The sequence below is a fragment of the Coregonus clupeaformis genome, chromosome 18, assembly GCF_020615455.1.
Source record: "Coregonus clupeaformis isolate EN_2021a chromosome 18, ASM2061545v1, whole genome shotgun sequence".
NCBI lineage: Eukaryota > Metazoa > Chordata > Actinopteri > Salmoniformes > Salmonidae > Coregonus > Coregonus clupeaformis.
Window position 1 is genome coordinate 18,400,323 of NC_059209.1, and position 23,416 is coordinate 18,423,738.

The following is a 23,416-nucleotide window of genomic DNA, read 5'->3' on the forward strand; positions in this document are numbered from 1 at the left end:
GCAGACGCTCTTATCCAGAGCGACTTACAAATTGGTGCATTCAACTTATGATAGCCAGTGGGACAACCACTTTTTTTTTTTTTCTGCCTGCCTGATTAATCACACACGTTTGTCGCATAAATAATCACATGTTTCGCATAAATAATCACATGTTACTTTTTAGAGAAGTCTTTCAAACTTTTACCAAACTCTGCTTACACTTTGCAGCTGGTTTCGAAACAAAAGTCACATTATGCAGATACAGTTATGGAACACCCTTCTTCTTCTATGATATAACAGCGGTCTGCAAACAAACGTTAAAGGTGCATGACGCCACCTATAGTGCTGGAGTGTCTGGTCAATCACGGTTTACAACATTTCTAAATCCTCCTACCTAACACAGTACTTCTCAGAAAATAAAAAAAAAAGAGCCCTACTAATAGACCCTCCCCGATTCCCAAAATCCCTTCCAAACCCTCCCAACCCCGTCAAACCTCAACGACCCTACACTTCAATCTTTCCCTCTCTTCAATATACTTACAACAATATAACAACACATGCTCCACCGTTTCATTGACCATACACTCCAGACACAAACCATTCACATGCTTGCCAACCAGATGTAATGACGAGTTCAATGTACAATGTCCTAAGCGCAATCGAGCAAACACCACCTCTTCCTTCCTAATCTGACCTTTGAATCTTGGTCCACCAACCTTTCTTTGGAGGGCATATAAATGCCAGCCCTTGGGCTCAGAGTCCCATCTCTTCTGCCACACATCTATCAAAATGGCTCTGATCTTACATTTGGCCTCACCTCTACTGAGTGGAACATTAATATAATTATATCTTGTTTCAAAGCTCTTTCGGCTAATTGGTCTACAATTTCATTACCTTCCATACCCGAATGTGCTGGGACTTAGCAGAATCTCACTACTACCCAGTCTCTCAAGTCTCCATAATAACATTCATATCTCCAATAGTAGATCACTCCTAATAGATTTACCAGATGATAAACTATTCAATACAGACAGAGAATCTAAGCATACTATAATTCTAACAGGTTATGTCTTCCACCCACTGGAGGGCAACTACTATCGCCAACAGTTCAACTGAGTATACTGACAGTTCATCTGTTAGTCTACTATATATCTGCACATCAAATTCAGGAACGTAAACACCTGCTCCTGTGCGCCCACTATCTGTGTCCTTCGATCAATCTGTGAAAAGCGGTAAAAAAGCATAAAAACATATACCAATGTAATTGTCAACCAGTTTCCCTATATCACTGACTTCTGACCAATCTTTGCTTTTCTCTACCAAGGTTAGATCAACAACAGGATCTGGGAGAAACCATGGAGGAACATCCTCTATCACCACTGAAGGACCAACCTCCAACTCCCTCAACCCACTCTCATCAGCAAGCTTTCCAACTGTCCAACCAAAACCACTGCCTTGTCTATTAGTATATTCCTAACAGTCATCTAGAACAGTAGCAGTGGGATGCTCAACCTCACAGCCTTTCAACCTAACCCAATAAGCTAATTATTTTTTTTACACCGTATATCCAAACGCATCTCACCTGCCTCAACTAGTAAGGCACATACAGATGTTGATTTAAATGCACCAATACATATCCTTAAAGCTACAGTACATTCGGAAAGTATTCAGACCCCTTGACTTTTTCCACATTTTGTTACGTTACAGCCTTATTCTAAAATATATTAAATAAAACATGTTCTTCATCAATCTTCACACAATACCCCATAATGACAAAGTGAAAACAGGTTTTTAGAAATCTTTAGAAATTAATAATAAAAAAAAAAACAGAAATACCTTATTTACATAAGGGTTCAGACCCTTTGCTATGACACTCGAAATTGAGCTCAGGTGCATCCTGTTTCCATTGATCATCCTTGAGATGTTGCTACAACTTGATTGGAGTCCACCTGTGGTAAATTCAATTGATTGGACATGATTTGGAAAGGCACACAGCTGTCTATATAAGGTCCCACAGTTGACAGTGCATGTCAGAGCAAAGACCAAGCCATGAGTCCATAGAGCTCAGAGACAGGATTGTGTCGAAGCACAGATCTGGGGAAGGGTACCAAAACATTTCTGCAGCAGTAGCCTCCATCATTCTCAAATGGAAGAAGTTTGAAATGACCAAGACTCTTCCTAGAGCTGGCCACCTGGCCAAACTGAGCAATCCTTGGTCTGGGAGGTGACCAAGAACCCGATAGCCACTCTTACAGAGCTCCAGAATTCTACTGTGGGGATGGGAGAACCTTCCAGAATGACAAACATCTCTGCAGCACTCCACCAATCAGGCCTTTATGGTAGAGTGGCCAGACGGAAGCCACTCCTCAGTAAAAGGTACACGACAGCCCGTTTGGAGTTTGCCAAAAGGCAACTAAAGGACTCAGACCATGAGAAACAAGATTGAACTCTTTGGCCTGAATGCCAAGCGCCACGTCTGGAGGAAACCTGGCTCCATCTCTACGGTGAAGCATGGTGGTGGCAGTATCATGATGTGAGGATGTTTTTCAGCGGCAGAGACTGGGAGACTAGTCAGGATCGAGGGAAAGATGAATGGAGCAAAGTACAGAGAGATCCTTGACCTCAGATCCAAGACCTCAGACTGGGGCAAGGTTTACCTTCCAACAGGACAACGACCCTAAGCACACAGCCAAGACAATGCAGGAGTGGCTTCGGGACAAGTCTCTGAATGTCCTTGAGTGGCCCAGCCAGTCCCCGGACTTGAACCTGATCGAACATCTCTGGAGAGATCTGAAAATAGCTGCGCAGCGACGCCCCCCATCCAACCTGACAGAGCTTGAGAGGATCTGCAAAGAAGAATGGGAGAAACGCCCCAAATACAGGTGTGCCAAGCTTGTAGCGTCATACCTAAGACTCGAGGCTGTAATCACTGCCAAAGGTGCTTCAACAAAGTACTGAGTAAAGGGTCTGAGTACTTATGTAAAGGTGATATTTCCATTTTTTATTTGTAATACATTTGATACATTTCTAAAAACCTGTTTTTGCTTTGTCATTATGGGGTATTGTGTGTAGATTGAGGGGGAAAAACGATTTAATCAATTTTAGAACACGTCTGTAAAGTAGCAAATGTGAAAAAGTTAAGGGTCTGAATACTTTCCGAATGCACTGTATATACTGGATTCTGTCCAGCCTCTGAAGCCAAGTCTTCGGTGCTGTTCCATAAACTATACACCCGTAATCAATTGTCGTCCTGATCAGAGCTCTATAAATATCCATCAACGATTGTCAGCACCCCATTCATAACCAGAGACCGAGCGAATAAGATTCACCACCTTCTTACTCTTTGTTTTAACATTTATGACATAATCTTTCTAAGGAACAGCCGTTCCCAGATAACTTTTATTTTGAAAAACGAAACCGGAAATATCAATTTATTGCTAGAATGCGATTCAGTTGATTCTATGAAAGCATACGACCAAATTTGACAATCATCGTTCGGTCGGTCAGTTGACAACATTGAAACTGATATGTTTTGCGTGCAAAAATATTAATATAATTATGATTTTCGTGCTTTCCTTATCATTTTCTTTTTGAATTGAGAGTTTGTTGTCTCGCGTGCTGTGGTTTTCCCTTCGCGAATATTTTTTGCAAAGGCTTTTGCTGGCTCTGCATGTCCAGCATTCATGGCCTTTGTTGTCAAGTGACCGCGAACAACAGGACAAAACATGATGGAAAACCAAAATCATGAGTCGAGACGATTGCTTGATCCAGAATATGGAGAAGAAGCGACAGGAGTGAGGTCGGAGCAGGACGCATATCTTGAGTAAGTTTGTTATGATTATGGCACATTGTTACTTTACAGCCATATTCTAAAAGGGATTAAATAGTTTTTCCCCTCAATCTACACACAATACCCCATAATGACAAAGCAAAAACAGGTTTTTAGAAATTTATCAAATGGATTACTAATAAACTGAAATCACATTTACATAAGTATTCAGACCCTTTACTCAGTACTTTGTTGAAGCACCTTTGGCAGCAATTACAGACTCAAGTCTTCTTGGGTATGACACTACAAGCTTGGCACACCTGTATTTGGGGAGTTTATCCCGTTCTTCTCTGCATATCCTCTCAAGCTCTGTCAAGTTGGATGGGGAGCGTCGCTACACAGCTATTTTCAGGTCTCTCCAGAGATGTTCGATCGGGTTCAAGTCCAGGGTCTGGCTGGGCCACTCAAGGACATTCAGATACTTGTCCCAAAGCCACTCCTGCGTTGTCTTGGCTGTGTGCTTAGGGTCGTTGTCCTGTTGGAAGGTGAACCAGAGAATCTTCTTTCTCATTGTCTGAGAGTCCTTTAGGTGCCTTTTGGCAAACTCCAAGCGGGCTGTCATGTGGCTTTTACTGAGTGGCTTCCGTCTGGCCACTCTACCATAAAGGCCTGATTAGTGGAGTGCTGCAGAGATGATTGTCCTTCTGGAAGGTTCTCTCATCTCCACAGAGGAACTCTGGAGCTCTGTCAGAGTGACCATCGGGTTCTTGGTCACCTACCTGACCAAGGCCCTTCTCCCCTGATAGTCTTGGTGGTTCCAAACCTTTTCCATTTAAGAATGATGAAGGCTACTGTGTTCTTGGGGACCTTCAATGCTGCAGAATCTTTTGGGGTACCCTTCCCCATATCTGTGCCTCGACACAATCCTGTCTCGGAGCTCTTCGGACAATTCCTTCGACCTCATGGCTTGGTTTTTGCACTGACAAGCACTGTCAACTGTGGGACCTTATATAGACAGGTGTGTGCCTTTCCAAATCATGTCCAATCAATTGAATTTACCACCGGTGGACTCCAATCAAGTTGTAGAAACATCTCAAGGATGATCAATGGAAACAGGATGCACCTGAGCTCAATTTCGAGTCTAATAGCAAAGGGTCTTCATACTTTATATAAATAAGGTTTTTCTGTTTTCGCTTTGTCATTATGGGGTGTTGTGTGTAGATTGAGGATGTTTTATTTATTTCATCCATTTTAGAATAAGGCTGTAACGTAACAAATTGTGGAATAAGTCAAGGGGTCTGAATACATTCCGAATGCACTGTATCAGTCATACAACTACACTGGACAAAAATATAAACGCGGCATGTAAGGTGTTGGTCCCATGTTTCATGAGCTGAAATAAAAGACCCCCGACCATTTCCATACGCACAAAAAGCGTATTCATCTCAAATTTTGTGCACAAATTTGTTTACATCCCTGTTATTGAGCATTTCCCCTTTGCCAAGATAATCCATCCACCTGACAGTTGTGACATATCAAGAAGCTGATTAAACAGCATGATCATTACACTGATGTCTGAAGTTTTGAGAGCGCGTGCAATTGGCAAGCTGACTGCAGGAATGTCCACCAGAGCTGTTGCCAGACAATTTAATGTTAATTTCTCTACATTAAGCCGAGGCGGCTTGGAGGCCAACGTCGTTTTTAGAGAATTTGTCAGTGTGTCCAACCGGCCTCACAACCGCAGACCAAGTGTATGGCATCGTCTGGGCTAGCGCTTTGCTGATGTCAACGTTGTGAACAGAGTGCCCCATGGTGGGGTTATGGTATAGGCAGGCGTAAGCTAAGGACAACGAACACAATTGCATTTTATCGATGGCAATTTGTATGCACAGAAATACAGTGACGAGATCCTGAGGCCCATTGTTTTTAAAGTATCTGTGACCAACAGATACATATCTGTGAAATCCATTGATTAGGGCCTATTGAATTTATTTCAGTTGACTGATTTTATCATATGAACTGTAACTCAGTAAAATCTTAGACATTGTTGCATGTTGTTTAACATTTTTGTTCAGTATAAATTGTGTATATACTGCATAACACATATCCCCAAAGGGCAGTGAGAGTATGCGTGCCTGTCACAAAAGTATGTTAAAATAATTATAATATAACACATCATTATTATATGGCCTATCACTTTGTCACACCCAGTGCACTTGACTTGGGTAATATAAGATATGTCCAGTTCCAAACCAAACCCTAGTGTAGATAGTCACCTCAGAAGTGATTGGCACCCTTGATAAAGATGAGCAAAAAAGACAATCAAATAAATAAAAGAAATATTTTATGCTGGAAAAAAATTGGGAAATTATATTACTTTCTACTAATACAATTTTCTCAGAAAGAAATTTTGTTTAAAAAGTAATTATTTTCTCTATCAAAAAGATAGGGGTCCAAATTATTGGCACCTGTTTTCAATACTCCGGCACCCTCCCCTTGCGATGATAACAGCATAGCCTTTTTCTAAAGTGTTTTGAGGTTGGGAGCAATCTTAATGTTCATAAATAGTCAAAATCATGTTTTTCATGGAATTGGATGATACAGTATTTGGATGAAACCAGATCAGAGAATGATGACCAAAGTATGAAAAATGACTGTTGCTTCTACACTGATAAAGTTTGATCATAAAGTTACTGGCCCCCTTTCCCGTGTCAAATACTTGGATTCAGGAGACAGGATTATTAAGGGGATAGGGTGACATCACCCTAACACTAATTTTAATACACCAATGGTAACATTATATTTTCTTACCTAATTTAAATAAGTACCGCCTTGTAATGAAGGCGTTTTTGTATAGCCTAGCTAGATAGCTGTTCTACTGGTGCCAAAATTTGACTAGTGTGTCAGCAAATATAATTAAAAGTTTACACTTCATCTATGGCAAAGATACTTATGTTTCCCCTTTCATCTGTGTCTGGTGTTAGCTAGTTACTGGCTAGCTAGGGCTTCAGCCAGCATGGAGCAAAAGGGGGAAGGGTCGTTCAAACTCCGATGCAGTTGTCAAGTCAACACATCCTTCAGTGATGCTGTGAACCACATCACAAGAGACATGCCAAACGGGAAATGTAGAAAACATTTTTGACATCATTGATGCAATTTCAATGTTGTTTGAGTTGCTTTGTGTGATTATTTTACTGCTCACTGAATCCAAGTTGCTTAATGTAAGCGTTTCAAAGAGCTGTCAGTCAAGGTGAGCTCATGAATATAAGCTCCCCGCCTACTCAGCATGTCTTTTCAAACTTCCTGGTAGTTAGCCATGAGAGAGTAAGTACTTTGTCAAATTTTAAGCATTTCTATCCAAAACGAAAAAATGAAAAATAATACAAATATAAATTTTTTTGGGACCTTTTAAACTATTCCTCCTAACAGGATCTTTCCAGATCCTTGATATCCTTCATCTGCACTTATGGACTCCTCTCTTCAATTCAAACTACAGGTTTTAAATGGAGATACAGTCTGGAGACTCAATCAATCAAATGTATTTATAAAGCCATTTTTACATCAGCAGTTGTCACAAAGTGCTTCTACAGAAACCCATCCTAAAAAACCCAAAGAACAAGCAATGCAGATGTAGAAGGACAGTGTTTAGGGGAAAAATTCCCTAGAAAGGCAGGAACCTAGGAAGAAGCCTATAGGAACCAGGCTCTGAAGGGTGGCCAGTCCTCTTCTGGCTGTGCCGGTGGAGATTATAAGAGTACATGGCCAGATCGTTCTTCAAGATGTTCATAGATGACCAGCAGGGTCAAATAATAATCACGGTGGTTATAGAAGGTGCAACAGGTCAGCACCTCAGGAGTAAATGTCAGTTGGCTTTTCATAGCCAAGCATTCAGATTTAGAGAGAGGGGGTAGGGAGAGTGTCAGTCGAAACAGTGGGTCCGGGACAAGGTAGCACGTCCAGTGAACAGGTTAGGGTTCCATTGCCGCAGGCAGAACAGCAGAAACTGGATCAGCAGCACGACCAGGTGGACTTGGGAAGGGGACGGCCAGGTAGTCCTGAGGCATAGTCCTAGGGCTCAGGTCTTCCAGGAGGGAGAGAGAGATGGGAGAATTAGAGAGAGCATACCTAAGATGACACCAGATAAGACAGGAGAATTACACCAGATGGGACAGACTGGCCATAGCCCCCTGGCACATAAACTATTGCAGCATAGATACTGGAGACTGAGATGGGGTGATCGGGGGACACTGGCCCAATCCAACGTTACCCCAGGACAGGGCCAACCAGGCAGGATATATAACCCCACCCATTTAGCCAAAGCACAGCCCCCACACCACCAAAGGGATATCAACAGCACTACCTTACTACCCTGACACAAGGCCGAGTATATCTCACAAAGATCTCCCCCACCGCATGAACCCGAGGAACTGCAAAACCGGACAGGAAGATGACGACAGTGACTCAACACACTCAAGTCGAGTATAGCTATAAAAAAAAAGTCTGCCACTAAGTGTTGCACCCCTCCTAGGGACACTCAATCATAGGACCTACTGAAGAGATGAGTCTTCATTAAAGACTTAAAGGTTGAGACCAAGTCTGCGTCTCTCACATGGATCGGCAGACCATTCCATGAAAATGTAGCTCTATAGGAGCTGTTTTCTTAGAAATTCTAGGAACAATAAGGAGGCCTGCATCTTGTGACCATAGTGTACATGTAGGTATGTAGGGCAGATCCAAATCGGAGAGATGGGTAGAAACAAATCCATTTAATGCTTTGTAGGTTAGCAGTAAAAGCTTGAAATCAGCCCTAGCCTTAAAAGGGAGCTAGTGTAGATAGGCTAGCACTGGAGTAATATGAATTTTGGGGTTCAAGTAAAATGTTATCAGCCGTATTTAGCACTAGCTTAAGTTTATTTAGTGTCTTATCCGGGTAACCGGAGAGGAAAGCATCGCAGTAGTCTAATCTTGAAGTGTAAAATCATGGATTAGCTTTTCTGCATAATTTTTGGACAAAAAGTTTCAGATTTTTTGCAATGTTATGAAGGTGGAAAAATGCTGATATGTTCGTCAAAAGGGAGATCAGGGTCCAGAGTAACGGCGAGGTCCTTCACTATTTTATTTGAGACGACTGTACAACCATCGCAATTTATTGTCAGATCAGCAGATCTCTCTGTTTCTAGGGACCTAGAACTAGCATCTCTGTTTTGTCCGAGGACCTTGAAATGCTCCTTACGAAGCCACTCCTTTGTTGCCCGGGCGGTGTGTTTGGGATCATTGTCATGCTGAAAGACCCAGCCACGTTTCATCTTCAATGCCCTTGCTGATGGAAGGAGGTTTTCACTCCTGAGTGGCGCAGTGGTCTAAGGCACTGCATCGCAGTGCTAACTGTGCCACTAGAGATCCTGGTTCGAATCCAGGCTCTGTCGCAGCCGGCCGCGACCGGGAGACTAATGGGCGGCGCACAATTGGCCCAGCGTCGTCTAGGGTAGGGGAGGGAATGGCCGGCAGGGATGTAGCTCAGTTGATAGAGCATGGCGTTTGTAACGCCAGGGTTGTGGGTTCGATTCCGACAGGGGGCCAGTATAAAAAAAATATGTAATCACTAACTGTAAGTCGCTCTGGATAAGAGCGTCTGCTAAATGAATAAAATGTAAATGTAAATGTAAAAGTAAAACATTTGCCACCATCCATTTCCTTATGTCTGAAACACAGGCTTGCAGAGTAGGCAATTTGGGGGCTTCACCATGTTTCCTCAATGGACAGCTGTGTCATCTGCATAACAGTGAAAGTTGATCCGAATGACATCACCAAGAGGTAGTGTGTGTGTGTGTGTGTGTGTATGTGTGTGTGTGTGTGTGTGTGTGTGTGTGTGTGTGTGTGTGTGTGTGTGTGTGTATGTATATATATATACAGTGGGGAAAAAAAGTATTTAGTCAGCCACCAATTGTGCAAGTTCTCCCACTTAAAAAGATGAGAGAGGCCTGTAATTTTCATCATAGGTACACGTCAACTATGACAGACAAAATGAGGAAAAAAATTCCAGAAAATCACATTGTAGGATTTTTTATGAATTTATTTGCAAATTATGGTGGAAAATAAGTATTTGGTCAATAACAAACGTTTCTCAATACTTTGTTATATACCCTTTGTTGGCAATGACACAGGTCAAACGTTTTCTGTAAGTCTTCACAAGGTTTTCACACACTGTTGCTGGTTTTTTGGCCCATTCCTCCATGCAGATCTCCTCTAGAGCAGTGATGTTTTGGTGCTGTCGCTGGACAACACAGACTTTCAACTCCCTCCAAATATTTTCTATGGGGTTGAGATCTGGAGACTGGCTAGGGCACTCCAGGACCTTGAAATGCTCCTTACGAAGCCACTCCTTTGTTGCCCGGGCGGTGTGTTTGGGATCATTGTCATGCTGAAAGACCCAGCCACGTTTCATCTTCAATGCCCTTGCTGATGGAAGGAGGTTTTCACTCAAAATCTCACGATACATGGCCCCATTCATTCTTTCCTTTACACGGATCAGTCGTCCTGGTCCCTTTGCAGAAAAACAGCCCCAAAGCATGATGTTTCCACCCCCCATGCTTCACAGTAGGTACGGTGTTCTTTGGATGCAACTCAGCATTCTTTGTCCTCCAAACACGACTGAGTTGAGTTTTTACCAAAAAGTTCTATTTTGGTTTCATCTGACCATATGACATTCTCCCAATCCTCTTCTGGATCATCCAAATGCACTCTAGCAAACTTCAGACGGGCCTGGACATGTACTGGCTTAAGCAGGGGGACACGTCTGACACTGCAGGATTTGAGTCCCTGGCGGCGTAGTGTGTTACTGATGGTAGGCTTTGTTACTTTGGTCCCAGCTCTCTGCAGGTCATTCACTAGGTCCCCCGTGTGGTTCTGGGATATTTGCTCACCGTTCTTGTGATCATTTTGACCCCACGGGGTGAGATCTTGCGTGGAGCCCCAGATCGAGGGAGATTATCAGTGGTCTTGTATGTCTTCCATTTCCTAATAATTGCTCCCACAGTTGATTTCTTCAAACCAAGCTGCTTACCTATTGCAGATTCAGTCTTCCCAGCCTGGTGCAGGTCTACAATTTTGTTTCTGGTGTCCTTTGACAGCTCTTTGGTCTTGGCCATAGTGGAGTTTGGAGTGTGACTGTTTGAGGTTGTGGACAGGAGTCTTTTATACTGATAACAAGTTCAAACAGGTGCCATTAATACAGGTAACTAGTGGAGGACAGAGGAGCCTCTTAAAGAAGAAGTTACAGGTCTGTGAGAGCCAGAAATCTTGCTTGTTTGTAGGTGACCAAATACTTATTTTCCACCATAATTTGCAAATAAATTCATAAAAAATCCTACAATGTGATTTTCAGGATTTTTTTTTCTCAATTTGTCTGTCATAGTTGACGTGTACCTATGATGAAAATTACAGGCCTCTCTCGTCTTTTTAAGTGGGAGAAATTGCACAATTGGTGGCTGACTAAATACTTTTTTTCCCCACTGTATATATATATATATATAAGTGAAAACTATAGTGGTCCTAGAACGGAACTTTGAGGAACACCGAAACTTACCTTTGATTTGTCAGATGACAAACCATCCACAGAGACTAACCAATGTCTTTCCGACAGATAAGATCTAAACCAGGCAATAACTTTTCAGTGTAGACCAATTAAGGTTTCCAATCTCTCCAAAATAATTTGGTGATCGATGGTGTTGAAAGCGGCACTTAGGTCTAGGAGCACGAGGACAGAAGCAGAGCGTTGGTCTCATGCCATTTAAAGCTCATTTACCACCTTCACAAATGCGGTCTCAGTACTATGATTAGGTCTAAAACCAGACTGGAGCGTTTTGTATACATGATTTGTCTTCAGGGAGGCAGTGAGTTGCTGAGCAATAACTTTTTCAAAAAAATTGAGAGGAATGGGAGATTCGATATAGGCTATTTATTTATTTATTATTATTTTATTTTGGGGGGTTAAAGGTTTGGCTTATTCAGGAGAGGCTATATTACTGCCACTTTTATTGAGTTTTGTACACATCCGGAGGATAGGGAGCTGTTTATATTATGTTCAACAAAGGAGGCCAAAAACAGGAAGTAGCTCTCAGTAGTTTAGTTGGAATAGGATCCAGTAGACAGCTGGAAGGTTTAGAGGCCATTACTATTTTTGTGAATGTGTCACGAGATAAAGGATTCGAACTGAGTCTGAGATGGCAATTGCAAAATGTTGATCTTTGTGTTCAATTAACCATTGCTTTATGAAGGGTGCCAATAATTCCAGAGGTGACTATATGAGTGGATTAAATAACTACTTTAAGTGCCTTGGGCTTAGGTGTCCATTTGGAATCGAGCAATAGTCATGGTTATAAGCACATATCCCACCCACCCCTCCCTCCCTGCTCTAACTTCTACTTAGTTAAAATATTTTTTGTACAATAATACACAGTTACACAAATAACTCTATACTATCGTAATAATGTTTACATATCTTGCATTACCCATCTCATATGTATATACTGTATTCTATGCTATCTATTGCGTCTTAGCCTATGCCGCTCTGACAATGACATTGCTCATCCATATATTTATATATTCTTAATCCATTCCTTTACTTAGATTTGTGTGTTTTAGATATTGGTTGTGGAACAGTTAGATATTACTTGCTAGATATTACTGTACTGTCGGAAGTAGAAGCTCAAGCATTTCGCTAAACTTGCATAATCTGCTAACCATGTGTATGTGACCAATACATTTGATTTGATATAAGCATAAGAACATCAGAAGCCCTTTGAAATCCCCTATACCAATTTCTGGTGGAAAAACAAGACATTTAGTTTTCACCTCCACCATTCCTACTCTACAGCACCACAGTGTTTCATGTTTTTCAAGCTATAACATATGAAATTACCTGAAATTAATTAACATTCTTTAAAAAGATTGTAATTAAGTCAGTCATATAAATATATTATCATATTCAAGCACAGTATATATCTTCTTTCTTACATGATTCTGTATTTAGATAGAATGCAAGCATATAATGTCACGGGAAGGGTATAGCTGGCTCAAATGTGTGTGTGCTTAGATCAGGAGTGGGGGCTGGTTCGTGCGTGTGTCTCCCCCCACCTCCCTCCCCTGGGCAACACCTCTTCTCTGTTTGCCCTCCTCTACATCCCCTCCCTCGCTTTTCTCCTGTCATCTTCCTCATCCCTCTCTCCTGTGTCCGCTCCTCATAGTTCCCCTGGGAACCCTGTAAGGGAGAGAGAGACAGATCCAAGGGGCAAGAATTGAAACGAACACCATTCAAGAGGCTACAGACAATTGGTGTGTGTGTGTCAGCTCCTTTTAAGATGGCATAATATGGGCATTTTATGGTATGCAATGGTCATCATACTGGATTAATTATCTACCAGTGTCACGCATAAATAAATAAAAAAGTCTAGCACACATTTTCACTGTGAATTTCTTTGACATAGGAGTCATCAAAGTACACTTTAATAGAATATTATGCTAAAGATAAAGAATGTGGGGATAGACCAAGTAAAATGTAGTTATTTAACACTTAAAAAATTTATAATCTCTCTTTTAATGAAAAACCCATCAAGCTCACTTACATCTTGCTGTGAAGCTGTGTCTGTTTGTATATCATGACTGTAAACACATCTTGCTTTCACAATTTAATATTTGCTAATCAGCACGCACTGTAGGCTACTGCAGCCTCACTCTACCCATGATAGTCATTTTTGATAAGGTGTGAAAATGAAAGGAAGATTGAATAAGTGTGCTTCAAACTGTTTGCTTGGAATGATTTGTAGCTATCGTCTCCCGATGTGCATGAGATGCATCCGACTCAGTTTCCCTACCAGAAAACACACGATACCGGTAAAGTCTTGTGTATTCAAGCACCCAAATTCAGGAGGAGACTAAAGTGAGGATGGCTTGACTGCATTTTGCGAGTGTCTGCTCACTTGACCGCAGTAACATATTGTAGTTCTTTACTAAAAACATGGTCTAGTTTTGTTGGGTTGGTGAAGTCTTGCATGTAAATAGTGTTATTATTACAATAAAAGCAGATTGTGTAAGCCCACCTGTTCTATATTTCAACAGCAAGGTGAAGAATGCAAAGCTGTACCTCGCCTCTTTTGCAGCAGTCCTTGGTCCCCTGAGTTTTGGGTTTGTGTTAGGGTACAGCTCCCCTGCCATTCCTGAACTAAGCACAATCCCTGACCCAAGATTACAACTAGACGAAGGACAGGCTTCCTGGTTTGGGGTAAGATAACATTCTTGTCATGGGGCCCTGATTCCCCCCCCCCCCCACCCCTCATTACCCCACCAGGATGAGCTTTGGATAATTGTCATGCTATAACAAGGACCCAGAGTTTTTCGTGGTCAGGTCAGGGCCCTAATCATTCCTGAGTGGATTAGTGGACATTAGCCATTTAATTGACTCTGTTTTGTTTTCTGCTTTGCAGTCTATCGTGACGATAGGAGCTGCTATAGGGGGTCTACTCGGCGGTTGGATGGTGGACAAGATCGGGAGGAAGCTGAGTCTTATGTTCTGCTCCATACCTTATATCTTTGGTTTTGTCATCATCATTGCTGCTCAGCATGTCTGGATGCTGTATCTTGGAAGGGTACTCACAGGACTGGCAAGTGGGGTTACGTCGCTAGTGGTCCCAGTAAGTAGTATGGAATGTCTACTCTGATGCTATCTGCTTAAATTGACCAAGATGCATGACTGTATGAATGCCTGCTTGTATGAATGAATGCATTCTAATTAGTTTATTTCCTCATATATTGCTATTTTATATTGTACCTCTGTTTTATCGCTTCTAGCAATATGTCATGCTGCATACTCTTCCTGTGTGAATCGTTTTTCACTTTTCTCTTCCTCTGTGCTCTAGCTGTACATCTCAGAGATGGCCCATGAGCGTGTCCGTGGGACACTGGGCTCCTGTGTTCAGCTCATGGTGGTCACGGGAATCATGGGAGCATATATAGCAGGTACGCCACAGTATTTTTCCGTTTGTTAGCAGCATTTGGATTTTGAGATTCAAACCGGTAAAATCATATGAGAAATACTTTAGGACATTTGTATACTGTATCTGGTCAGCAGACAGGATTTTACAAGCTCCTGACCATGTCACTAAGGGTTTCTCAGTGTTGTACAACTTTATGGCAGAGGTTACAACAGTAGTCATACGGGTAGAGGTCAATGTTTTAATGATGTGGTGTTTTGTTCAAGGTACAAACCACCATCAAAGGCTATTCAGCTGCAGAGTTTTTCCAATCCCAATCGGTATTGGCAACCAAACCATGATAATCATTACACCCTACTAACTGAGAGCTTTCTCAGATTTTTTCCGGCCTCACAAGCCACCGCTATTTCTAATCTAGTTACCAACATACCATGCGTGTTTCTCCATTTACTTCTTTCCTCAATAGACAGTACCATTGCAAGAGAGGTTGGCTGTTTTGTCTCTAATATTTAGAGGCAATGGTCTCTGGCTGAGGAATGTTGTAAGGAAGAAACTTTTCATTATCCCATTGCCTGTATATGCTCTTCTAAATATGCATTTTAATTTAATGAACCGGGGTGATGGATTTGCCTCGTACGAACCATCCTGATCTCGTTCGTTTTAGGCTAGTGATGGATACTAATAATCAACATTCTACATTTTCATTGTTCATGTTCTGAAGTTACCTCATTTTTTAATATATTTTTTATACATAAAATTACATAATATCAACAACACAGCTGTGGAATCTAGAACTTAATTGTTGGTTTATTTTCACACGGAATGACTCTACTAGGGTCATCACACTACTGCTGTCTCACATTCCCTACTCTACTGTCTCTCTCTGCTTCCAGTGACTCGCTCCTGCAGGTTCATGCTCTACAACATCCGTAGGGTACGACACTACCTCACACAGGAAGCAGCGCAGGTCCTAATCCAGGCACTTGTCATCTCACGTCTGGACTACTGCAACTCTCTGTTGGCCGGGCTCCTCTCTTGTGCCATCAAACCCCTGCAACTTATCCAGAACGCTGCAGCCCGCCTGGTGTTCAACCTTCCCATGTTCATGTCACCCCACTCCTCCGCACACTCCACTGGCTTCCAGTCGAAGCTCGCATCCACTACAAGACCATGGAACTTGACTACGGCGCAGCAAGAGGAACTGCCCCTCCCTACCTTCAAGCTATGCTCAAACTCCGTTCTGCCACCTCTGGTCTCTTGGCCCTCTCATCCCTACGGGAGGGCAGCTCCCACTCAGCCCAATCCAAGCTCTTCTCTGTCCTGGTACCCCAATGGTGGAACCAGCTTCCCCCTGAAGCTAGGACAGCAGAGTCCCTGCCCATCTTCCAAAAACATCTGAAACCCTACCTCTTCAAAGAGAATCTTAAATAATCCCTGCATCACCCTCCCTCCTCGCACCCCCTCCTCACCCCACCTTTTGTGAACTAACACTCGCACTTTACTCTTTTCCCCCTTACTAGCTCTGACTTTGCTGATGGCTACTTTATTGAGGAAAATGTACTTACTATGACTGAGATATGTGGTTGTCCCACCTACATTTAGCTATCTTAAGATGATTGCACTAACTGTAAGTCGCTCTGGATAAGGGCGTCTGCTAAATGACTTAAATGTAAACGCTTCCCAGGGCTGTTTCTGGACTGGCGCTGGCTGGCGATCTGCTGCTCCATCCCCCCCACCCTGATGATGGTGTTCATGTGTTTCATGCCTGAGACACCCAGGTTCCTGCTGTCTCAGGGTAAACGGAGGGAAGCCGAGGAGGCACTGCGCTTTCTGAGGGGGCCAGACGCCCCTGCAGAGTGGGAGTGTGCCCGCATCGAGGATGCTTCTGACGACCAGGTGAGTTTTGTGTATTCCCTTGTAATCATGCGGTATAAGACTTGCTTTAAGAAAGGCATTATGCCATTTCACAATGTATGAGACAAAGGTATTGATTGTAGAATAATACTCAGGTAGGGAGAGAGAGTAACACCTCTGTGTTGCACTTAACCAAATCAGTAGGAACATGAGGGACAATCCTACAATTTTAATCGCGGGACCACTCTTTACTTGCACGGTTATGTATCTGAGTGAATATATTCAGGTCAGCCCCACTACTGTAGGGAACCAGAGCAGAGATAAACTTGGCAGAGCTGAGAAAGGGTTGTCCTCCACATTGTGGATTTAGTCTCAGGAGAATCTGGAACAAAGAAGCATGTTAACACATCTGACCCATGTTAATTGGCATAAGAGGATGTGATGACTGTGTGTGTTGTGTTAAACCAGGGAGGTAGGTTGGGGATGGCTGATCTTAAGGACCCTGGAGTATACAAGCCCCTTGGAGTGGGCATCATGTTGATGCTCTTCCAGCAGCTCACCGGCATCAACGCCATCATGTTCTATGCTGAGACTATCTTTGAGGAGGCCCATTTTAAGGTAAGAATTGTTCAGTGTTATTTTCTGTATTTTGGCAGCTGGAAAGAGCAATGCTTTATTTATTGTAATTTTTAATAGATTAATTGGTTTGATGTATTTTCATCTCATCATTACTCTTCATAAGCTGTAATATGATGTCTAAGTGCTATAGAGACTATGAATATTGACATACCAGTGGGGTTATATGTATTAAAATGACAGGTGATTATTTGCTTTTCAGAACAGCGATGTTGCTACGGTGGTAGTAGCAGCAACCCAGGTAGTATTCACTGCAGTAGCAGCATTGGTCATGGACCGCGTTGGAAGGAAGCTTCTCCTCATCCTCTCTGGTGCTTATGTCTCACAAGCGTGTGTCTGTCTCTGTCTGCATGTTATCAGTTACTTATCTTTCTTCCTCCACTGATTTATAATGCATCAATAGTCCTTTGTGGAAATCCCTCTCCAAAATTGTTGGGCAGAAATAAGGCGCTGTCAAGCTTGACATCAAATGACCAGACCCATGACCAAAACTGGGCCTCAACTACCTGAAAATCCATGTTCAATTGTGAAAAGAAATGCCCATTTATCTCTCTCGCTTCCTTCCTCACTTTCTCTATTAAGGAGTTTCTATGTGTCTAAGCACTGCTGCTTTTGGTGTCTACTTCAAGATGTCCAGTGAAACCCATGGTAACTCCTCAGAACTCTGCCTTGTAGAGAGTCCCCTTGCCCAGAACCCTGCGTCTGAGCTGTCATGGCTCGCACTGGCCAGCATGGGCTTCTTCATTACAGGTGAACTCCACACTTAGATTGTGACTATTGTTGCCCAGCGAACTATCCTGGCTAGATAAAAACAAATTGAAGTGAATTGTCTGCATTGCCTAGTAATGTTTTTGTTAGAGTATAGTTGGTTTAGTCACCTATAAATTCTTCCATGTGTTTTGAACTTACTATTAACCGTATAACCATTTATATTTTATGTTCAGATCGGACATTTTGCTTAGTGTGATGTTTTCTCATCGTCATAACTTGTGGGCAATTCAGGTTTTTCTCTTGGTTGGGGTCCCATCCCCTGGCTGGTGATGTCAGAGATCTTTCCCACGCGAGTAAAGGGGTTTGCCAGCTCTGTTTGTGTCCTCACCAACTGGGGATCTGCCTTCATCATCACCAAGACCTTCCAGGACCTGATGGTGAGCTGGTGTTGATTTGGGACATCCTGTATGGCAGATGTGGGGGATAAAGGGATGTTGAGCGGGCAGATAAAGAGTGCTTGGCAGGAAGCCATTTTGCAGTTATGGTTTTACTGGTTTGCATTTTCTTAGGCTAGCAGAGACACAAATGTCTATGCGAACTTTAACAATGTTTTATTACAGATATACAAGTATTGCCATGTATACAGATAGACACTTAACGCGCCTAACAAAGGAATTTACTCCGCAGTTCATGTGTAGTGTCACAGTCAATACATTTTAGAGGATCAGCTCAGAGGTCTATAAGGTAATACTGGTAACTGTAAGGATGTATTTGGGTATTGTAATAACGATCCATGAAAATGTATCTCAGGACCTCCTGACCAGTGCTGGAACCTTCTGGCTGTTCTCTGGGTGTTGTGCGCTCAACATAGTCTTCACCATCATCTTCGTCCCAGAGACCAAAGGCAAGACTCTGGAGCAGATCCAGGCACGTTTCAAAGGGACTCCAGAACAATTACGCTACAGTAGACAAACTTAACGCCAACTATAAAAATCAACAAGGACAGAAGTACAGTTTGGAGGGTCTCATGATACTTTGTGATCGATAGTTCTCTGGATGGTCCTTTAAGATGGGATAATCTATCGCGTTCTCTTACTTGAAAAAGTATAATGGTGGTGGCTGACTATTATGCTCTACTCTCAGACTTAGTAGGGGGTCCTGCAGTGAATGCTGGACCTCTTAAGCCCCCTTTAATGGTACTTTTACCCCAAAAAATCACTGGAGTAATGAAATTCACACAGATTCAAAAAATATTTATGCACCCAAGATATTTGTCAATTTTACTTATAGATAATAATAATAAAAACGATTACACAAACATAATGAAACACACTTTAAAAAATATATATATTATAATTTTTACAATGCACAAACGTTTTTTACATTATTCAAATGTGAGAACACAAAGGTTACGTGCACAGATCTCAAGTAAGAATTTGGCCCATAATGATAATTGAATAGTTCAATAAGAATATATTTATTGTTGGCTGATTTAATGTTTGGTTTATACCATGTGGTTATACTATGGGTTATTGATGCACTTGTAATACAGGTAGCTTTCAAATGCACTAAGCACATCTACACTACCGGTCAAATGTTTTAGAACACCTACTCATTCAAGGGTTTTTCTTAATTTTTACTATTTTCTACATTATAGAATAATAGTGAAGACATCAAAACTATGAAATAACACATATGGAATCATGTAGTAATCAAAAAAGTGTGAAACAAATCCAAATATATTTTATATTTGAGATTCTTCAAATAGCCACCCTTTGCCTTAATGACAGCTTTGCACACTCTTCACATTCTCTCAACCAGCTTCATGAGGTAGTCACCTGGAATGCATTTCAATTAACAGGTGTGCCTTCTTAAAAGTTAATTTGTGGAATTTCTTTACTTCTCAATGTGGTTGAGCCAATCAGTTGTGTTGTGACAAGGTAGGGGGGGTATACAGAAGATAGCCCTATTTGGTAAAAGACCAAGTCCATATTATGGCAAGAACAGCTCAAATAAGCAAAGAGAAACGACAGTCCATTATACTTTAAGACATGAAGGTCAGTCAATAGAGAACATTTCAAGAACTTTGAAAGTTTCTTCAAGTGCAGTCGAACTTATCCTTTGCAGCAGAGGAAACTCTGGGTCTTCCATTCCTGTGGCAGTCCTCATCATAGCGGTTTTTGCGACTGCACTTGAAGTTTCAAAGTTCTTGAAATGCTCCGTATTGAACTTTGAAAGTATTGACTGACCTTCATGTCTTAAAGTATAATGGACTGTCGTTTCTCTTTGCTTATTTGAGCTGTTCTTGCCATAATATGGACTTGGTCTTTTACCAAATAGGGCAATCTTCTGTATACCCCCCCTACCTTGTCACAACACAACTGATTGGCTCAACCACATTGAGAAGTAAAGAAATTCCACAAATTAACTTTTAAGAAGGCACACCTGTTAATTGAAATGCATTCCAGGTGACTACCTCATGAAGCTGGTTGAGAGAATGTGAAGAGTGTGCAAAGCTGTCATTAAGGCAAAGGGTGGCTATTTGAAGAATCTCAAATATAAAATATATTTTGATTTGTTTAACACTTTTTTGGTTACTACATGATTCTATATGTGTAATTTCATAGTTTTGATGTCTTCACTACTATTCTACAAAATAAAGAAAAACCCTTGAATGAGTAGGTGTTCTAAACTTTTGACCAGTAGTGTACACAACACTGACACTTTCTATACAGGTGAACCTTTTAAACATAAAGAATCAGGAGAAACGAGAAGTGTGGCATGTTTTTAAATGCATGTCATTTTGATAACTCAAGCTGTACATTTGTAAGTGCACTAATGTCCTCTTTGAATTATAATTTTTCATGTCTTTTCAAATAACTAAATATGTTCATACTCACTTTTTTCCACCTTTCTAAAAAAACGTATGTAATTCATGTAATTTTGTTAAGAATGGTTATGTGATTACAATTTAAAGTATCAATGCACGCTGTAATATAATTGCCAGTGCCAAAACATTGAAACTGAAAGTGCTACGGTAGTGAATGGTCATAATATCCTGTTAATAAAAGAGACTTGTCTATATCATATTAGCTCTTAATTTTTTCCTTACATATTCTATTTGTTTTTCATTCTGAATGGTTATAGGGGTTTTGGTGTCTGTTCAGTGCGCACTCTACACTGAACAAAATACAAATGCAACATGCATCAATTTCAAAGATTTTACTGAGTTACAGTTCATATGAGTAAATCGGTCAATAAAAAATTGTTTATTTTAACTTTTATTTTAACAGGGAAGACATATTAAGACCTAGGTCTCTTTTACAAATGTGCCCTGTATATACAACATAAATATATACTTGACAAAAATATAAACGCAACATGTAAACTGTTGGTCCCATGTGTCATGAGCTGAAATAAAAGATCCCAGGAATGTTCCATACACACAAAAGGCTTATTACTTTAAAATGTTGTGCAGAGATTTGTTTGCATGCCTGTTAATGAGCATTACTCCTTTTGCCAAGATAATCCATCCACCTGACAGGTGTGGCATATCAAGAAGCTGATTAAACAGCATGAACATTACACAGGTGCACCTTGTCCTGGGGACAAAAAAAGGCCACTAAAATGTGCAGTTTTGTCACAACACAATGCCAAAGATGTCTCAAGTTTTGAGGGAGCATGCAATTGGCATGCTGACTGCAGGAATGTCCACCAGAGCTCTTGCCATATAATTGAATTTTAATTTCTCTACCATAAGCCGCCTCCAACGTCGTTTTAGAGAATTTTGCAGTATGTCCAACCAGCCTCACAACCGCAGACCACATGGATGGCATCGTCTGGACGAGAGGTTTGCTGATATCAATGTTGTGAACAGAGTGCCCCATGGTGGCAATGGGGTTATGGTATGGGCAGGCATAAGCTATGGACAACGAACACAATTGCATTTTATCGATGTCAATTTGAATGTAAAGAGATACCATGACGAGACCCTGAGGCCCATTGTCGTGCCATTCATCCGTCGCCATCACCTCATGTTTCAGCATGATAATGCACGGCCCAATGTTGCAAGGATCTGTACACAATTCCTGGAAGCTGAAAATGTCCAAGTTCTTCAATGGCCTGCATACTCACCAGACATGTCATCCATTGAGAATGTTTGGGATGCTCTGGATCGACGTGCACGACATTGTGTTCCAGTTCCGTTAATATTCAGCAACTTCGCACAGCCATTGAAGAGGAGTGGGACAACATTCCGCAGGCCACAATCAACAGCCTGATCAACTCTATGCAAAGGAGATGTCAGCCTTTTTTAAAAAGGTATCTGTGACCAACAGATGCATAGTTGTATTCCCAGTCGTGAAATCCATAGATTAGGGCTTTATTTATTTATTTCAATTGACTGATTTCCTTATATGAACTATCACTCAGTAAAATATTTTAAATTGTTGCATATTGTGTTTCTATTTTTGTTCTCTCTGTGTGTGTGTGTGTGTGTGTGTGTTTATGAGATAAGTTGGACCGCAGTGTGAAGGAAAACAGCCAACAAGTGCTCAGCATATGTGGGAACTCCTTCAAGACTGTTGGAAAAGCATTCCAGGTGAAGCTGGTTGAGAGAATGCCACGATTGTGCAAAGCTGTCATTAAGGCAAAAGGTGGCTACTTGAAGAATCTCAAATATAAAATCTATTTTGATTTGTTTAACACTTCTTTGGTTACTACATGATTACATATGTGTTATTTCATCATTTTGATATCTTCACTATTATTCTACAATGTAGAAAATAGTAAAAATTAAGAAAAACCCTTGAATGTGTAGGTGTGTCCAAACTTTTGACTGGTACTGTGTGTATGTGTGTGTGTATATATATATATATATTACACACACACACACACAGTGGGGAGAACAAGTATTTGATACACTGCCGATTTTGCAGGTTTTCCTACTTACAAAGCATGTAGAGGTCTGTAATTTTTATCATAGGTACACTTCAACTGTGAGAGACGGAATCTAAAACAAAAATCCAGAAAATCACATTGTATGATTTTTAAGTAATTAATTTGCATTTTATTGCATGACATAAGTATTTGATCACCTACCAACCAGTAAGAATTCCGGCTCTCACAGACCTGTTAGTTTTTCTTTAAGAAGCCCTCCTGTTCTCCACTCATTACCTGTATTAACTGCACCTGTTTGAACTCGTTACCTGTATAAAAGACACCTGTCCACACACTCAATCAAACAGACTCCAACCTCTCCACAATGGACAAAACCAGAGCGCTGTGTAAGGACATCAGGGTTAAAATTGTAGACATGCACAAGGCTGGGATGGGCAACAGGACAATAGGCAAGCAGCTTGGTGAGAAGGCAACAACTGTTGGCGCAATTATTAGAAAATGGAAGAAGTTCAAGACGACGGTCAATCACCCTCGGTCTGGGGCTCCATGCAAGATCTCACCTCGTGGAGCATCAATGATC

At 41.4% G+C, this 23,416-nt stretch overlaps 1 protein-coding gene across 1 annotated transcript; it reads left to right on the top strand.

Annotated features, from left to right (window-relative positions):
* Positions 1–3,422: 3,422 nt before the first annotated feature.
* On the top strand, positions 3,423–19,179 carry LOC121550668 (solute carrier family 2, facilitated glucose transporter member 8). Its single transcript, XM_041863014.2, has 10 exons — positions 3,423–3,802; positions 13,865–14,027; positions 14,230–14,436; positions 14,662–14,761; positions 16,421–16,632; positions 17,059–17,208; positions 17,429–17,537; positions 17,809–17,976; positions 18,229–18,374; positions 18,748–19,179. Exons 1-10 carry the CDS (start codon positions 3,705–3,707, stop codon positions 18,913–18,915), a joined length of 1,521 nt encoding a protein of 506 aa, XP_041718948.2. The 5' UTR covers positions 3,423–3,704; the 3' UTR covers positions 18,916–19,179.
* The last annotated feature ends 4,237 nt before the right edge of the window (positions 19,180–23,416 follow it).